The 18769-nt window shown below is 35.2% G+C and overlaps 2 protein-coding genes across 2 annotated transcripts; one reads left to right on the top strand and one right to left on the bottom strand.

The window, feature by feature from the left end:
- Window positions 1-7146: 7146 nt before the first annotated feature.
- On the top strand, window positions 7147-13443 carry LOC122308168 (U-box domain-containing protein 5-like). Its single transcript, XM_043121357.1, has 6 exons — window positions 7147-8057; window positions 8874-8951; window positions 9519-9704; window positions 10167-10274; window positions 10931-12099; window positions 12401-13443. Exons 2-6 carry the CDS (start codon window positions 8895-8897, stop codon window positions 13161-13163), a joined length of 2283 nt encoding a protein of 760 aa, XP_042977291.1. The 5' UTR covers window positions 7147-8057; window positions 8874-8894; the 3' UTR covers window positions 13164-13443.
- A 1739-nt stretch (window positions 13444-15182) lies between these two features.
- Window positions 15183-18287, bottom strand: LOC122308177 (tubby-like F-box protein 5). Its single transcript, XM_043121368.1, has 5 exons — window positions 17899-18287; window positions 16873-17267; window positions 16686-16773; window positions 16192-16321; window positions 15183-16100 (listed from the first exon to the last, which is right to left on the bottom strand). Exons 2-5 carry the CDS (start codon window positions 17227-17229, stop codon window positions 15425-15427), a joined length of 1251 nt encoding a protein of 416 aa, XP_042977302.1. The 5' UTR covers window positions 17230-17267; window positions 17899-18287; the 3' UTR covers window positions 15183-15424.
- Window positions 18288-18769: the final 482 nt, after the last annotated feature.

An 18769-nucleotide genomic window follows, 5' to 3' on the forward strand; every position in this document is an offset into this window, starting at 1 on the left:
TTTTTCGGGACCACCCCCTTCATACCTACTCTTCTCGTATGAATGGGGGGTGCCTTGGCGCCATTCGGTCCACCTGGTGCGAACGACATACCTGGTGCGAACGGCATTCTCCTGTATTGTGGGTGATTGACTGGTGGTAGGTGCAGTAGCAACGTGTCATCGGGTGGTTGTCCTGAGTGGGTTGGTGCTCATCCCACTGGATAGTGAATGTTGAGCGGTCGCGCTAGTATGCCGCGTTCCTTGATGATGGCTCCTCCTTTTTTGCCTCGCATGGATTTTGTTCAGTTTTTTCGCAGGAGGGGCCTTTAGCTAAGGCCTTCCCCTTTTGATCTACTCGCTCTAGTTCCTTTTTCCTTAGTTCGGCTAGGGCACAGAGTGTGTCTTCGGAATTGATGAAGTTGTCTGCTTGGTCCATGAATTCTCGTAGGGTTGTAGGGGTTCTCTTTGCCAGCTTCGCCATGAACGTGTATCGGGGCCATACTCTCCCCAAAGGCACTGCTAGGGTAATCTTTTCATCTTGGTCCTCCCCCATCATGTACTCTTTGTTAAAAGCTTTCGCCTTCTTTCTGCTTGATGGTGAGAAGGAACGGCGCAAGGCGCCTCTTCCTCCTACTGGCCATGAAGTGGGTAAGGAACAGCCAAGCCAATTCTTCGAAGTTTTCTATGGAGCCAAGCGTCAAGAAGCCAATCCAAGTCCTTTTTAAGTTAATGGGAAGGTCCTGCAAGCCACCTTCCTGGGAAACCCATGCAGGGTCATATGTGCCTTAAAAGTTTCAAAATGCTCCACCGGGTCTTGGGTCCCGTCATACACCTCCATGGGAGGGAACCCGGAACATTGGTGGTAGTGGGACCGCCATCACCTTCACGCTATATGGTAGGCCCATGTTGATGAGTAGTTGGTCTACTGATTATGAGCAACCCATCTTCTTCATCATCTCCTCATATTTCCCTTTAAGGTTGCACAGTTCGTCCTGCATGTTGTTCCTCTCCTCTTGCTCATTGTCGTCTTCCTCTTTCTGCCTAGATCCTTGGTGTTTGCTAGCGCTAGGATATCTGTCATGCACTAAATCTTTGATTGTTGTCCTTTAGGGTCCTGTTCTCTTCGTGGAGGACATTCATCTCGTTAGTCAGCTTTTCTACGAGTTGCTCCATTGAGGCTATTCTGGCCTCCATGTTTGTTGATGTTGCTTCTTCTTGTTCCTGAACTAGTTGAGAAGGGTCCTCTTAGGCATATGAAGGATACGTTAAAGTTTCATAGGATTCTACAGATGGCGCCATTGTTGACGTCGTGTTTCGTATACCTAAGGGCCTGGCTCTCAACAGTCCAGGTCTTCATTCTAGAAGGCCTGTAATCACATAAAAGAGATCGACTTAAGGTGGCCCTAGGGTGGTCGAGAAAGCCTTCGATGCCTAAATTAGCGACAAATCTTAAGTTAGTGTCGAAAAAATGGAATTTAAGCATGAGAGTTCTTAGTAGTGCCAGATTGGTCCCTCTACCTGATACTTGAGGGTCCCATTCATAACCTACCTCGAGGGCTAGATGGCCATGCCTGCGGCTGGGTGAAGGGGTGTCCTCCTGGAGTCCCCTCTACCATGTTTTATTTAATGCAACATGGTCCTTTGAGTGATATAATTAATACGGTGTGATTTATTGGTGTTGCCATAGAGTTCAGTCCTGTCGAGATGGCGTGTTCGCTTCCTCTTTCTTTGGGGTAGCCTCCTGCACCCTCCTAAGTAGCGACCCATCCCTCGATCCCGATCTTGTATCTTGCCTATACGGGTCGAGAGTCCCTGGTCAGGTCGTCGAGGGGCTCAATGGATTCAGGCCTTTAGGTACTGGCCCTTTGGGGTGTGGGAAAGATCTCCCTAATGCCTGGTTTGGGCATGCAATCTTGGGCATGATACCTTGGAGAAAAATCTCCCCAACAATATGAGTAATGTTTTATACAGTTTTAAAATGTACAAGCTTCACACACTTTTTTTTGAAAAGTGGGATCCAATACAATTAAAAAAATGATTATTTTTTCCATGTGGGTCTGATTAGATTTATCTATTATTGTAAATATTATTTCTCTTTTAATGTATAATTCAAATTAATAAGATATTTGGATTTTAAATCTCTAATCCAATAATTCTCCTTGTTGATTCATCCAAACGCACCATAGGCGAGGTGTATAATATTTGTGTAAACATTGTGCATGTATCGTTGTTAACTAATAATAATAGTGCAATTTACTGAGTCAGCTGCGACTAGTTCATGAGTGGTTAAATGCATCATAAGCTCAGTGAGCTGTTCCACGTACGTTTGCTGTCAAAACTGGTTTAGTGCGTGGGATATATCAAGCAGTGCACGTTTGAGAGCCGGCTCTCCCAATAGGCAACTTCTCAACACTTTTTATTATTATTTATTATTTTATTATTACTTTTCATCTATTTTTTTTACTATTTATTACTTTTTACCTACTTTTTATTACTATTAATTACTTTATTATTACTTTTCACCTACTTTTTATTACTATTTACAACTCTACTCAACACTTCTCAACACCCAAATCCACCTTTAGACAATTGTCTAAGACCCTAGTGGAAGAACGTAAAAAAAAAAAGTTATAAATAAAGTTAATTAAAAAGAAAAAAAGACCTAATTATAAAAAATAAAATAACTCAATGAAAAAAATAAAAAGTATCAAATATATATTATCTCATTATTAATTTTAAAAGTATCTCCACGTAATAATTATCTCATATACTATCCTTGTAAAAATACGCTTCTCTTTTATCATTATTAATTTAATATATAATGTAAAAAATTATAAGTAGCAAAACTCAATTTTCGAGTGTTCATAAAATATTTTTGTATTATCCTTTGAAGAGACAAGGGTCAAAATTTTTCCAAATGTGTAGATTGTTTATAGAGCTTTATTGAAAATAATGACTATAATTACTTTTAAGGCACCTTTTAGATTTAAAAAGCATTTAATATCACCTTATCTCATCATTACAATTTTTCTAAATTTTGGCACAAAATATAATAAATAATTTCAAATATCAAAATAATAATAATATTAAAAAATAATATTCCAACAATATTTTATTCAACTTTTACTTTAAATTTAAAACCATCTTATCTCATCTCTGAATCCAAATTAATCCTAAGAGTCTAAAGTACGTCTTGTGAAATTAAATTAGATCAAATTATCTCTAAATAGATAATTTTCTAACAAAAATTAAATTGATTATTAGTTGAAAATGTGATATATATAAAATTTTAATCAATAATTTACTTTGTAAAAGGGTATGAATTATTTTTAAATAAAAAATTAATGTAAAAATTAAATTTAAAATTATTTTATTTTATTTTATTTTAAAAAAAAAAAAAAAAAAAAAAAAAACTTGGCTCAAAATTTCCGCCTTACCCCGATGATATAACATATTGAGCCGGCCCTGGGCCTCTAGCTCCATTGGCCTGAAGGAAAAGTAGTACCGGCCTCCATCAACCTTTAGTGTAATTTCTCTTGCATTTATTATTACTGGATCTCATCATTCGTAACATTTTAATCCAATCTATGACTACGATCGAACGTGCAATATTCATATATAGGCTAGCTTCGATTAATATGCATTGAATGCTGGCCTGCCCATTTTCTTCAAAGAGATAAATACAAAAAGTACATGAAGAGATAGAAATCAAACCCACTTGATGAACTTTTTATCTGCCAGCTAGCTGCATGCATGCATGCATTTAACTTTCCTAGATCCAACTTGCGGTTGCAGGGACACATTCTCCCCGGCCCCTTAACATAATAAATATATGAATGCATGTCATGTCTTCTGCAGCTTACTGGATGTAGGGTCCATTAATTGCTCTTGATGCCCTTTTTGGTGGTTGACTAGCTCAATATGTCTCTGCATGCGGCGGCTAACCTATGTATTTTGACCGAGGGAAGGGTATCAAAAGTTACAAGTCAGCATAATGGGAGTCAAAGAGACAACCAAAGGGGCTGGCTTTTGAAACTTCTTTTGGCAAAAAAAAAAAAAGAAGGAAGAAGAAGAGTAGGTAGTGTATTTAATATATTTTGTTTTCGATATTTCGTCCTTTAGTAGTTAAGTTTTTAAGTCTTCATTAACGCGTTTGATGAGATATTAGAGGTTAGACTAAATTAAAAGCTTGATGATGTGAAAAAGGAAAAAATAACAAAACAAAGACTTGAAAGTCTCTGATGTTCTTTCACCTTCCTCTCATGCCACCACCAACATGGTGATGATTCATGAGGTCCATGCAACTAGCTAGCGAGCCCCACTGATCCTGCTTTCTCAGACATCATCTTCAAGAATGATTGGCCACCTAGTTATTACGATCCATCATCTTGTACCTATCTTTTAATGGGAAACTTAATTCGATCAATGATCTTATCTTACATTTAACACCATCATCGAACTGTTAGCTGCATGAGAAATTGGCAATACTTATAAAACAAATTATTGGCGAGACAAACATTTTGATTCAGTGCTAAATTACCTTTAAAATGAAGTTTATACGTTAATATTTTCTTAATAATGCAATATATATACATATATATACACATGATGTCACACTAATGACGATGATCATCAAGAAAGTACTCTCACGTACATGATCAATCTTCTGAATATATAGCATAGCTGGCCCTTGATCATTGTGGCTCAGTTTTTGAGTCATGTTTTGACTTGGTTTTTAACTTAATATATTTATAATGTTAAATGAGAATAGAAACCGATATTAGAAATAGTTTTACTATATACAAGTAAATTTGTATACTAATCTGCGTATCAATATTGTTATCTTTATATTCAAAACTCATATTGACATCATTTTCATTAAAAATTGATTTTCTAACCAATCACTTTGAATGTATGTACGTATTGATGCGTAAAATCGATTACCATCATATTTTTCTTATTAGAAGATACAGTAATATATAATTAATTTCTTCCCATCAGAAGACAATGTTACTGACTTCTTTGTCCAGATCTTGACAAATTCATGCGTTAGGACTTAATAATTGCATGCCTAGTACTGTCCAATATTAATATATTGACTTGGTTGTGCATGCTTGCTTACTACAATATTAATTCAGATATTTGAAACTTTCTAATTCATGTTTCACAAGGAGATCATAGATATATGCTGTTATCTAAAACACAAATTAAAAAAAAAAAAAAAAAGATATATATATATATATATGATAATATTAAGGCGCCTATCAAATCTGCATACTGGTATAAATAGATTTTTTTCATTTTTTTTCTTTTTTTAAGTATTTTTTAAACTTCTTTAATTATTAAGAAAAAAATAAAAATATATAAATGAATATATTTAATAATTATACTATCATTTTTCATATATATATATATATATAAAAGTTGGTGGATAGCATTAATTGCTAACAAAGTATTTGAAAAGGTTGACGTTGTCCATCATGAATAATTAGTGACATTTGAAATGTTCCAACTCACATATATAAGGAAGGATATATTTTGGATGTAGGTAAATATGAAATTTATATGAAAATAATTAATTTTTAAATAATAGATTATATATTTTTTAAATGACTATACGATATTTATATATTTTACAATTATATGTACGTATTATTACTATGTTAATATATAACATTAGTATCGACTCTCGAGATTAGAATATTCAACTTTAAAACAAAAGAAAATAAAAGAAAAGAAATTGTCCAACCCTATATATATATATATATATATATATTACGAGTTTTAATTTATATGGTTAGATCAATGATTTTAATTTTAATTTTAATTATATGTATATATATAGATTCTAGAACAGTAGAGAGGATGGTTGGACGGGTACATACCTGTTTGACTCCATTTTAATTTTTAACATTAACCCATGAAATTAATCACGTTAATTATAGCTTTTCTTAAAAGCAATATTATCTATATGAATATTTTGGAGTTCATTTTATATTTATAAAATGAATATTCATTTTATATTTATTTTAAGAAAAAAGCAAAGTTTATAAATTGTTATGATACATATATTTATTTTTTATATATTTTATTAATATAATTAATTAAAATAAATATTTTATATTAAAAAATAATATAAATAATCATATTAATAGAACATATAAAATAGATACAAATAGAAAAATTCTTCTTGTCATTCTCACATTTCACACATCACTTATTTTATTTTATTTTTCATTTTTTTTATAATAAATATGAAGTGTGTAGATGATAAATAGAATAATTTAATTAATTTAATAAGAATAAAATGAAATAAAAAATAAAAAAATAAAAAATAATATTTTAATATATAAAATATGTAATGTGAGATATTGCGTAATATTCCTGGTACAAATATGGCTCTGCACAGCGTTTTTGTTTTGGTAAAGTAATTGGCACTGAAAAGTCACGTAACTTAACAAGTGGAAGAAACAAAAATAGAGAAATTGATTGGTGTGGCTATTGGGTGGCTCAAACTTTTTATTATATTCGAATTAAGAAAATATATTTTGGTTGACTTCAAAATTACAGTGTTGCCCCTTTTGGTGAACGTTGTTTTGACACGTTTTTAAGAATTTTTCCCGTTGAGCAGTTCTTAGTGGCGTTCAATATAGTCTGCTGCGGCGGCGCATTGAGATGTCAGCAATTTTCTCCTCGTAACCGACAATGGGCCATTACTCAAGGCACCCATCCTATATAAAGTCTTTAAAATAAAAAATGAGATTTTTTTTATATTTTTTTAAAATAAAATAAAAATTCTTTCATTAAATAAAATTTTAAATAATTTTTATATTTTTAATATATGCAAGGTTTTATAATATTAAACTTAATATTTAATATAATGAATTATTTATATTTTAAATAAATTTTTAAGATCTTATTAAATTATTTAATATAAATTTTAAATAAAATATTATTTTATTTCAATTTGTATCTAGCCGCCTGTCGTCACCGTCTACTCAAATTACGCTTAGACTGTGTAGTGGGATCCATCTGAACACAAGATCTCTTCGATCGACGGTGGAAAAATGGGCACAGCCATCACAGTGCTGTCACGGAGTTCCTTGACAGCTTTATTGATCTCGGACTCTCGTGAGCCGCTGGTGTGGCTTCTTAAGCTTTACCTCTCTCTCTGAATGTGATTGACTCTCTTGTCGTCTTTCTCTCTAGTTGTGGACGAGGAAAAGTAGCCATGGTGAATTTCACGGCAAATTCAGCCGGTTGACGGGTCGTGCTCTCTATTTCTCAACGCCTCTCTCTCTCTCTCTCTCTCTCTCTCTCTCTCTCTCTCTTGTCTTGAACCCATCCATTAAAGATGGACTCTCGCACTCATTCTCTCTCTTTCGCTTTTTGTTGTGCAACACACTTTTCCCGAAAATCAAATTATCTGCACACTTTGCTGTGACTGATATTTTGGGTGTTCAAGTATCATTTACCTTTTTCTTTCCCTCTCTATATCTTCCGGTAATCCTATGCTTTTCGGCTAAGAGAATTGGAGTCGTGCACTTTCATGCTTCTTTTGGAGAATCGATTCGTAGGTTTCTAATTTCAATTGATTCTTGGTCTCTATTTGTGTGGAATAGCCTTCTCTTGTATCTTTTCCCACCCCGAGTTCTCATCCATGAACGAACACCGGTTGTGAGTATTCTGGCTTTTCATGAGCAAGGCGATCATGTGCTCTTTGTACCGTTTTCGTTCAGATATTTTCTTTATTATCTATGGGAGAGACGCGGAAGATACTCTGAAAAGTTAAAAGTCTGTTTGGATTACGGAGGAATTTGAAGGAAGTATTGTGGTTTAAGAGCTGGGCTGTGGCAATTTTCCATAGTCAAGAGTCTTTGGTGGTTTGAAAGATACTTGCAGAGTTCTGATATTTTTTTTCTGATCAGAGGGTAGGTTGCGCTCCTTTATATTGAGTAGGGTCTCTTTCTAGTTCAACTGCTATCTGTTCCGCTGAGAAAAAGTCTCGGAGTCTAATTGCTTCCTAGTAAACCCGGGACAGAGCTTTCGGATCATCGTTCTGGTTTCAACTCCACTGGGTAAGGCTTTGTTACGCTTGTGCTTCTTAAAAGGTCCAGCTTAACTCATCACTTAGAGGGTGTTTTTGTTTAATTTATTTACTAACTTCAGATTTATTAATTAATTTATTTTTCCAAGGGTAATTTCCACTTTCGGAGATTGGAACTGAAGTAGACCCTTTTATTATGTTTCACAGCCGCCAATTGTTCATCTCTCAAGCCAGTTGATCTAGGTTTTTACCTAAGGATGATGAAGTAACTAATGACCCTAGATTCAAAATTTGAAAATTGATACGTATTGTTGGGAAGTTATAAATAAAGCTTCAGGGTAGAAAGAAAGGGTGGCAGAGCAGATCGCATCCGTGCGAAACCCTGGTGCTTATCAATCACTAATTCTGTTAAATGAATGAAAATCCGGAAGTAATGCTGTTTTGCTAGTTTTTTACTTTTTTTTAACATCATCTTGCCATTTTTGACAGTAGTTGTTGTTTCCATGGGGTAATAAAAAAGACAAGCAATTCTAGTAAATTGCATATGTGAGTTTGATTAATAAATCTGGTACACCATGCATTTATTGTGCTTCATGTGGAAATGATTTCCTGTATGTTTCATGTGCAAAACTAAGTTGTTATGTTTCAAGGGAGAATCTCTGCTGGTTTTTATTTTGGATGTTATTGCTTAAATTGTCATCGTAGTTTTGGAATTTTTATGGATATCAGATATCTTGATTTGATATTTGATTTCAAACATCTGCTTCTATTATGTTAAAAGCTATGGATTGATTTATATGAGAGAATGAAACATATGTAATACTTCCTATTGTTGTTGAACATGCAGATCTAACATAGTCCTCTTTTGATGGGGTCTGATGTTGCTGAGGTGGTGGAAAGTCAGTCCATTCCATGTTCCTTCAAGGTACTGTTGACATGGTTTTTTGCTTTGGAATGTGTTTTTTGAATGTGGAGTCCTATTCTATTTGCAGCATAAATGCATTTTAATGGCGGCACCTATGCATACCGAACGTTTAAATTTGTTATCATCAGTATAGGGTTTTTTTTTGTCTTTTAATATATGTTTTGGTTTGTTTATTGGTTAAATTTCATACATTTATCACATGGATAAGATTGTATGGACAAGGCACTCATAGTCTTTAATTTCTTTGAAAGAAGTATATTTTGTTTCCTTCATGGTGTCATGGATATCCCAGTTGCTGACGTGAAACTAGGAACTGTAAAATGTGCTTTTTCTTTAATGATGGTAACCTCACAATATGCCGTTCATCTTGAGGCCAAGGTTTGCTTATATTGAGAATGGAGGTTCTTTCCCTGATGGAGAGGGTTTTATATATCAAGAATAACAAGCATTTTGGTTTCTGTGTGAATCTTATTGAATGAAGTTTAAATCTTAGCTCTTTTATGTCCTTGAATAATTTTCTACTTTTACTCAAATGATCTCATTGTGTGTATTTATTCATGATTGCAGGTGCATTGTTTAATGTGCACTGAACTTCTGAATTTGGTTGATAGAATATCAAGAATATTTCCGGCTATAGAACTGGCTCGCCCTCGATGTTCATCAGGAATACAGGAACTATGCTCATTAAACCGTGCAGTTGAGAGAGCCAATCTACTTCTTCAATACTGCAGCGAGTCTAGTAAACTTTATCTGGTTTGTAATTTTTTCAATAATGATAAAGAAAGTATATTATTGTGAATGCTTTCTGCTGCACTTCACCAAAGGAAGAATAACCATAGAAAAACTAGAAGGAAAATGATAGAAACTGTGTGAATTCTATTTGATCTTGTGAATATAGATTTTTTTATTGAATTTTTGCACCACTGATTATGTTCCGTTGTTTCAAATGGAACATTATTGGAGCAAACATGTTCTGGAATGTTGATGTTCTTGATGGGCACTTTAATGAGCTTGCTCCTCTATTCCCCCACCCCCTCCCTCCTCCTTTTTTTCACAAAGAGTGTGTGCTCGCTCCTATGTTGTCACATCTAATAGTCGTGTCAAAACTGATAGAATTAACAATTTATTTTCATTTATATTTATATGCTTGTTCCAATATTATTTTTATAGTCAAATGTTGATCCATAGCTGACAAGGCTCACAATCGACTTTCAGGCATTAACAGGGGATGTAATAGTCTCAAGATGTCAAAGATCAAGGAAACTGTTGGAGCAAAGTTTAGGACAAGTTCAAACGATGGTTCCACTTGAGTTGGGTGAAGAGGTTCGTCAAACTACATGCCCTTTTGAGCTTTCTCCTTTTTCTTTTCCTTTTCAACTCCCCCCCTCCCCCCTGCCCTTGAAAGGAGTAAAAAAACCAAGAAAGAAGGAAAAATGAGGTGGTGTATGCATATATATTGATACAAGAAGAAATTGTTATCAGAGCAGTTTCTCAGTTATATTTTGTCTTCAAATTTCAGTGATCTTGTTTTCTCACTTGTAGAATATGCTAGTAATATAATTGTATATTAAACCAGCCACTTAACTATATTTTAAAAGCTAGTTATATGGGTGTAAGTACTGGTGCCATAAAACGATTTTCTGGTTTCTGATGCTTTTATCTAAACTAGAACCTGTTTAAAGAGGAAATGGTCCCATTCCCAATGCTTTCAGCCTAATTGTTATTTATCATCTCCACCCTTCACATGTACAAAAACCTAAAAAAATCTGACAGCAACTTCTAAAGCCTGCTTAGGTCCACAGTGTATTAAGAACCAGGATTCTTCTAATGGGGTTTTCCTGGTCTAGAAACTATGTGGGTATCAACCTGTTGCAATCTTCTAGATTTGTTCCATAGTTTCTTTCTTTTCTTTATTCCAGAAAAACAAAAAGACAAAAAGTTCTGAGCCTCTGTTACTAATGATGAGATATCATTTACAGATCTCTCACATCATAGATGATCTTAGGCATGCAAAATTTATGCTGGATTCATCTGAAGAAGGGGCCGGTAAGGCTGTGCGAGGATTGCTCCATCAGGATGCTTCTACAACAGATTTAGTGGAAACTTCTGAAGTTAAAGCTCTTCAATTGGCATTTTCAGCTCTTCATATTTCATCCCCAAAGGCTATCTTGATAGAGAAGCGATCTATCAAGAAGCTGCTTGATAAAGTTGGTGATACTGACACAACTAAAAAGAAGATTTTAAAATATCTTTTGTATTTATTGAAGAAGTATGGAAACTTGATCCTTCAAGAGCAATCAGCAAGTGCCTGTGTTCAGCGTGAACGAGCGTCTGCATTTGAGAACTGCAGTAGTAGTTCTGCACATAGCCTGTCTACTGAAGTGGGATTGCGCATGGTATATCAGCATCATGAGGCTCAAATTGACTTCTTAAGTAGAGCTACACCTCCTGAACAATTTAAATGTCCTATATCATCAAAGTTGATGTATGATCCTGTTGTCATTGCATCTGGACAAACATTTGAGAGGATGTGCATACAGAAGTGGTTTGATGAGGGTAATGATACATGTCCAAAGACTAAAATGAAACTGGCCCACCTGTCATTGACTCCAAACAATACCATGAAGGATTTAATATCGAAGTGGTGCATGAAGTATGAAGTCATCATTGCTGACCCAACTATGCTACCAGAATTCGTTCACTCTTGGGAAGCTTCTTCCGCTTCTATTGCTAGTTTTGGCAGTTCTATGAATGATCTACACTTTCCGATTGATCTCAGCAATGTATCACTTGGATCATTAGAGACTAGTTACACTTTGGATTCCTCACACAGTAAGACAGCAGATGGCTTAAACTTAAATTCTATGTGGACAAAAGGCGAGCTCAAATTTCAATCTAATGCAGGTATACATGAGACAGATTTGGAACGTCTATCTAAATTAGCTGAACTTGAATGGGAATCCCAATGCAAAGCCATTGAAGATGCCAAAAAGCATCTGAATGTCAGTGAAGAAGCTTTTCTATTTGTGTCATATGATGATTTTGCTGAACCAATAATTAGATTTCTGAAGGATGCACAGGACCGGCATGATGTAAAAGCTCAAAAGGCTGGATGTCAGTTGTTGTTGACATATGTGAGCAAAAACAGGTAACTCACTCTTTTTATGGGTACTAGCTATTAAGGCTTGGATTTACTGGGTTTTGAATTAAATATTTAGCCTGATGATACAACATGATTAAATCCAATAGCTTGAGTTGGTTTAGGCTTCTAGCTTATTCCCTGCTCTAGATCTTTTTACCCACCATGGAATTCCATCACATTTGAACGTTCAAACCATATAATTGTTGTTTCTTCTGCTTTTTATTTCATTTCTCTTTAACTATGATTATGTTTCCTTTATGCATGAGCTCAGTTATAATACTAAGATACTTTTTCTTGCCTCATGCAGAAGTGGGATCTCATACTTATGGGAAGGAGCATTTAGTGTCTTGACCACTTTTCTTAATTCAGCAGCAGCAGAAGAAGCCCTATACATATTGGAAGTGTTGTCTGGGCACCCGTACTGTAGAGATAAAATTGCAGCATTTGATGCTTTAATAGCCATCTTAAAGATGCTCGACTCCAATAACACAGATTTCCAGGAACAGGCCATCAAAATTCTGAGCAATTTGTCCTCCAATAGTGATGTTTGTTCCGACATTGTATCTTTGGAATGCATCCCAAAATTGGTTCCTTTCTTAGTTGATAGCACTTTTGCAGGACGTTGTGTACTTCTATTGAAGAACTTATGCAGGACGGAGGAGGCTAGGATTTCTGTTGCTGAAACTAATGGATGCATTGCCTCTATTGCTGAACTACTTGTCTCTGACAGTCACGAGGATCAAGAAAATGCAGTGGCTGTTCTCCTTTCACTATGCTCTCAACGTGTTCAGTATTGTAAGTTGGTCATGGATGAGGGTGTCATTCCTGCTCTTGTTGATATATCTATCAATGGTAATGACAAGGGCAGGGCGAGTGCATTGGAGTTGCTCCGGTGCTTGAGAGATATCAAGTATGTTGATGATCGAGAGTACTCTGTACCTGATATCAACGCCTCTAGAGACCCTCCAAATCTCTCTAAAGAAAAGAAATCACCCAAGGCAACTGGGTTTTTTGGAAGGATACCAATTTTCTCAAAACCCATTTCTTTCACTGCAAAAAAGAAGAAATGAAACTAGCGTCAGTAGCTCATTTTCAAGCTAGTGGTGATTTGAAATATCTTGCTTTGTGAGATTCTTTTTTCTCCTCTTTTTTTTCTCCTAGACTGTAGATATTTTTTGTGAATGGAGGAATGACTTCCCTATGTATAGTTAGTGGGTAGATGGGTTTTTGGGATCTAATACAGATTGTGAAGATGCAGCTTTTGTTAGCTTTAGTTATCAATTGTTCATGTATTTGCTACCATATTCCATGCAAATAACTTGACGAAAATGTACATTTTTTTTTTTTTTAGTTGTTCTGCGTTATCTTTTCATCTTACTGAGTTGACCATCTCTTCTGTAACATAAACGTCACTTGGTAATGCAAATCTTTGTAGTCTTTTCTCATGCTGGTATTCTTACATGCTTGATATCATCATAAACTTTAATTTTTTTTGTCTTTATAAGAAAAATCAATCCTGCTGCAATTTTGCAGCCTATAAAAACCTAGAATTTGTGGGAGGCTGCTGTTATAGCACATGGGGCTGGATTAGTACACAAAATTAATATGATCATAGCCTTAAATTGAAACCCTTCCATCTCTGAAAGTGCATTTGAAGTTCGATCCTCACCTGCTTATAAACTCTAACTGCATTACCCATATCTTAAGCATCTCTTTTCCCATCAACTTATACTCTTTTAAAAAGTTTTTCATATTCCACAATACTTTAAGAGATATATTTGAGGCATAAGAAGAAACAAAATTTTTATCTGATCTCATTTTATCTGATACTATCTTATATTTCACTTGTGAACCTATTATCTAATATCACATCATGGGATGATGAGAGAATGATAAGAAAATGGATGATAAATAGATTTTTTCGTATGAAAACCACCATCCATACAGCTGATATGGAATGATTTGATTGGGTATTAAATTAAATCCTCTTATAAATTAAATCGTGATATATGTAAAAAGTGCATTTTTCAAGCGGACTTAAAGTAGCATTGTCATGGATGTCCAAAGCAAAGTAAACGGGGGATGCCCACATGCAACGAATGGAGACCCTCCCAACACTATCCCTCCTTTTTATCAGTCTATTTCTTACAAATTTCTGCAATTTATTTGGCCAAAGCGTCGTGCCCTTTTATATTTAACCTAAGGTCCCCATCCAACCAAATGTGGTCTCATCCCTCCAAACATTGTTTCGGTCAAACAATATTTCTTTTATAATTTCCCTGGAAAAGCAAGAAACTTGCATGATTCCTGGACTTAGTACTCTTCCACATATGGGTTAAAGAGCGAAAAAGGAAGAATTATTTAATTTGATATATTAACAGAGATGTACTTAAATACACATATATATTACTAATATTTTATCCCTAAAATCATTAGAAAGTGAAAAGTAAGAGTAATAAAACAGACTAAACAGTAATCATTACATACAATGTGCGACAATAAGTTAATAACTTCACCATTTCTTTCCAGTTTTAGTCTAGTTTGGTTAATGAGATGAGATCAAATAAAAAATAAAATATAAAATATAAATAAAATATTGTTAAAATATTATTTTAAAATTTTAAAAAAATTGAATGATTTATTCTATCTTGTGTAAGAGTTTAGAAAAATTATAATATTTATATCTTATCTCATCTTAATAACCAAACCAGGCCTAAGGAAATTCAGAGATTACATCGTGGGGGCATACTGCAGTCACTCTAAAACCAGCTAACCATAATCTGGATCGATATATCTCTCAATGTGGTCCGATCAATGTCGTTATTTTGCTGAATCGGGAAACCAACGATTGCGAAGAGAAGCGAAGCCAAATTTACGGTAACCATAATCCAAAGGATATGATTCTAAGTGTGTGTGTGTGTTTCACTGTTTCTTACCTTGGTTACTGGTTAGGGAAGATCCCATAACAGATGCTTGAGACACAAAAAAGATATTATCCTAGAGGTGAAACCAGATGCAGAACCACGTGTTAAGATGATTCCACGAGCAATAAATCCACCAGGATTGGAACCAGAAGTGACCCAGAAAAATAAATAAAATAAAGAGAGATATAATTCACTAACTTATTTTTTAAATTAATTTCAGCAGTGCTAAGTGATGGAACAACATAGAAGTCGAAAAGAAGAAAGGAAAACCACTGGCAGCACAAGATTCTCTCGGTTGTGAATGGCCATGCATGATGAATTTCCAGGAAGATCATATTTATATATTCCCAAAAATTTGAGAAGAAATTCAGCACATTGGGGAACACGATCTCCAATCAACATGGGTTTCATTCACAGGCCGGTTTAGTATCAAAGCTGCTCAAGCAGACAGCAAAGGCTTGGAAGGCAGAGAGTGGGTAGCGATAATCCATGGTGAAGATATCTTTTCCAATCTTTCCAAACTGTAAGATTACCTTTTCTTGGTCTGCAGCTGAAACATTGTGGGATGTGCCAACAGATGCCACAAGCTGGAAATTCTTGACAGAAGCCACGGTAACACGCCCTCTGAAATTCAAGCACCAGCACTGCAGCTGTTCATGCCATCTAGGAGCCTTGTTTTTAAGAACCAGTGGCTCTACTGAGCTCTGGATGGATACTGACGGCTCTGAGAGGCTACTTGAGCTAAAATCTGTGACCGTATCTTTTCCTTTTGGAGCTGGTAGAGGAGAAAACTGCTGCTGATCAAAGGAGTTTGGGAATGATGTTGGTGTTGGAGCCTTTCCTCCCTCCTCAATAGAAGAGACAGGTATGGACTGCATGATGCAATGCATTCTCCTTGGCCCTCTTGTTCGAAGAACATTGAGCTCATAGGAGACCGTCCCTACACTGTAGTTACACGCTGGAACTCTCGGAGACACCTGCTTAGAATGAAATCTACGACTGGATCGACTATTTAGTTGAACTGTGGATTCACATGGAGGTTGGCTGTCATATATGGTGAACTTTGTACCCAAGAAATTAGACCTGAAAAGAATAATTGCCAATAAATTTTGGAGGAAATGAATGAAGACGGGAGGGAAAGGTGTAGGTAGCAAGTGTAATGGATAAGACTTGCCTCAGTTTACCAACATATGTACTGCTTGCCCGAGAAAAATCATCTGCGACCAAAGATACAACAAAATCCGTGCTTGTTGCCCTTCTAATCTTTTTGGCTGCTAACAACAATTTATCATTCTCATCTTCGGCTGTCCATTTAATAAAATCACAAGTGAGAACCATACATGAACTGATAAATTTTTTATTCTACCAACTTATCCAACTAATCATTCTCAAACAAGCCAATATTTTTAGACTAATGAATTCTCAAAGAAGAAAAAAACTCATAGATAGAGTGCGCTATATTAAGTTTCTCTACTGAATAATTCAAAAAGAGATTATATAATAAAAATAACAATAATCATTTTATGTGTACATCTCCTCCAGGCATTGTAATCTAAAAATTCCAGATATCAACACCAGGAAAAATTACATTTCAGCATTCTCAAGCAATAATGGAAAGGTTCATAAGCTTAAATTTATCGAGAAATAAAGAAGGAGAAATCTACTCACAAGGCACCAGACCGTAGTATAAACAATATGTAGAAGTGGCTCTGTCCCTCCTGATAAAGCACTGTATTGGAGATTCACGAGGCCCCGGCTATTCATAAGCACAAAAAGAGTCACTCGGAATGATAAAACGATAAACTTCACATTAGAAAAGCGAAAGAAAAAAAATAGAAAAACAATATAGTGCTACCTGCTTCAATGAGATAGGAAATGTGAGCCTTCCGCATTGCTCGGGAGTTTGGACAATCTCCCTAGTAATCGTCCTCCATGACTTGCAAACAGAAGCACAAAAGACAACGACAGCCCGAGCAGGCCAGGATGTCTCACTATCTTCTACCCTCCGGATTATGTCCAAGAGCAATTCCGGCGGTAAATTCGACCACCGGCCCTGCTGAATTACTTCAGATGAGGGTGGTGGTACCTGATCAGGAGCAATATGTGACGTTCTCTTTCTATGCCAATGTTTCCTTTCCCCTCCCCGCCTTGACATGCTCCCCATTCCATCCTTTAACTCCCACAACTCACGTACAATGCTTTTAAGGGACATCTTAATGTATCATATCAATCCTCTTCTTCACTCTTCCACTGCAAACCCAAAAATACAATAGAAGATGTAGCAAAAACCTCTAAACCAGCTAAACCCATTTGAGAAACTTAGAAAAAGAAAAAAAAAATCGTAGCTTTACAATGTTATCAGTTTTCTGTTCATTTTTCTTTCTCTTTAATGTTCTGCGTATAAATTCAAGTATAGTTTAGTTTCAAAATCTGAGCTATAGCACATACATATGTTTAGGTTTCTAAACGCAATTAAACTGCTAAATTAGCTAAAATGCAAAATATTAATAACGTTAGGTAAATTACTGAAGGAAAAACTATAAAAATGCAGTTTTTTTTTTTTTTTCCAAATTTAATTCTCAAAACCAAAATCAAAGCATTTTGTTTTTCTCCCAATCTGCCATAGATTTCAAAGATATCGCACAAGTTTCAGAAAGCAATATAGGAATCCAATCGTAACGTCCCAAACCCGTTAAAATTCTCAAAACTTGGTTAAAGAACAATACAAGAAGAAAGAAGAAATATCAGTGAAATCCATCAACTCCTAAAGATTATATTAAAAAACCTGAAAAACAAGATCGTTGATGAATAAAATGAACAAAGCTTTATAATCCCAGCGAATAGCATAAAATGTAGATCCAATAATCGCGGAACAACCAACCTGTCCGTCCAGCTACTCCATACCACAAAACACACGGATCGGACCCCGAACCAGCTCTCAAAAATCTAGAACCTTCATTTCACAAATATCATTTAGAGAAACCAGTTAGAAACCGGGATCAGAGAGAGACAGAGAGAGAGAAATGGTGGGGGCCCCGTCAGGGTGAAGCCCGAAATCGCCACCACCCCAGCGTGGCACTTGTTGCTTCGTAGTCCCCGCCCACGCCACCACCAAAACAACCTCCGGCTCTGGCTCAAGCACCGCCGCGAAGACGAACACTACCACCAACACCAGAGGGCCTCCTCAGTTTCTTCCTTTGGATTAAAGCAGAGGACCCTCCATAAGAATTTCTCTCCCCCTTAAAAACCGGATCCAAGGCCCTCCCTACCCTTTCTTTCTTTCTTTCTTTTTCTTTTCTTTTTTAAATCGGATTAGATTAATTTGAGGAAATCTAGGGTCTAATCTGCTCATACTGTCCCAATTAAGTTGATACACGTGGCAATCATCATCTTTGATACTCGAAGAAAAATTAACTTGATATTAATTTCTTTTTTCGCAAAAAAAAAAACAGTTTCCATTGTTAAATAATAAATAAAAAATTTTATTTCCAGTAATTTTTTTTATATATTTTATTAATATGATTAGTTGTATATATTTTTTTAAATAAAATAATTATTTTAATCAATCACATCAATAAAATATATAAAAAAAATATAAAAATAATTTTACATAATAGAATCATAAAAATAATATTCTAAATACTTATTTTGATGTGCTGCACTCTATTAGAAAAGAGGAGAAAAAAATAATAAAAAAAATAAAAACCTTATAAGACATAAAATTTGATAATGTGTCTATATTTACGAGATTG

The sequence above is a fragment of the Carya illinoinensis genome, chromosome 1, assembly GCF_018687715.1.
Source record: "Carya illinoinensis cultivar Pawnee chromosome 1, C.illinoinensisPawnee_v1, whole genome shotgun sequence".
NCBI lineage: Eukaryota > Viridiplantae > Streptophyta > Magnoliopsida > Fagales > Juglandaceae > Carya > Carya illinoinensis.

What these genes read in the sequence shown, in the direction of transcription:
- LOC122308177 (XM_043121368.1), bottom strand. Translation starts at nt 17,229, where the DNA reads ATGTCCCTTAAAAGCATTGTACGTGAGTTGTGGGAGTTAAAGGATGGA. An exon ending in TTCCTATCTCATTGAAGCAG is followed by an intron (nt 16,774 to 16,872) that starts GTAGCACTATAT and finishes GCTTATGAATAG; the next exon opens with CCGGGGCCTCGTGAATCTCC. An exon ending in ATACTACGGTCTGGTGCCTT is followed by an intron (nt 16,322 to 16,685) that starts GTGAGTAGATTT and finishes TTAAATGGACAG; the next exon opens with CCGAAGATGAGAATGATAAA.
- LOC122308168 (XM_043121357.1), top strand. Translation starts at nt 8,895, where the DNA reads ATGGGGTCTGATGTTGCTGAGGTGGTGGAAAGTCAGTCCATTCCATGT. An exon ending in AGTCTAGTAAACTTTATCTG is followed by an intron (nt 9,705 to 10,166) that starts GTTTGTAATTTT and finishes ATCGACTTTCAG; the next exon opens with GCATTAACAGGGGATGTAAT. An exon ending in CACTTGAGTTGGGTGAAGAG is followed by an intron (nt 10,275 to 10,930) that starts GTTCGTCAAACT and finishes TATCATTTACAG; the next exon opens with ATCTCTCACATCATAGATGA.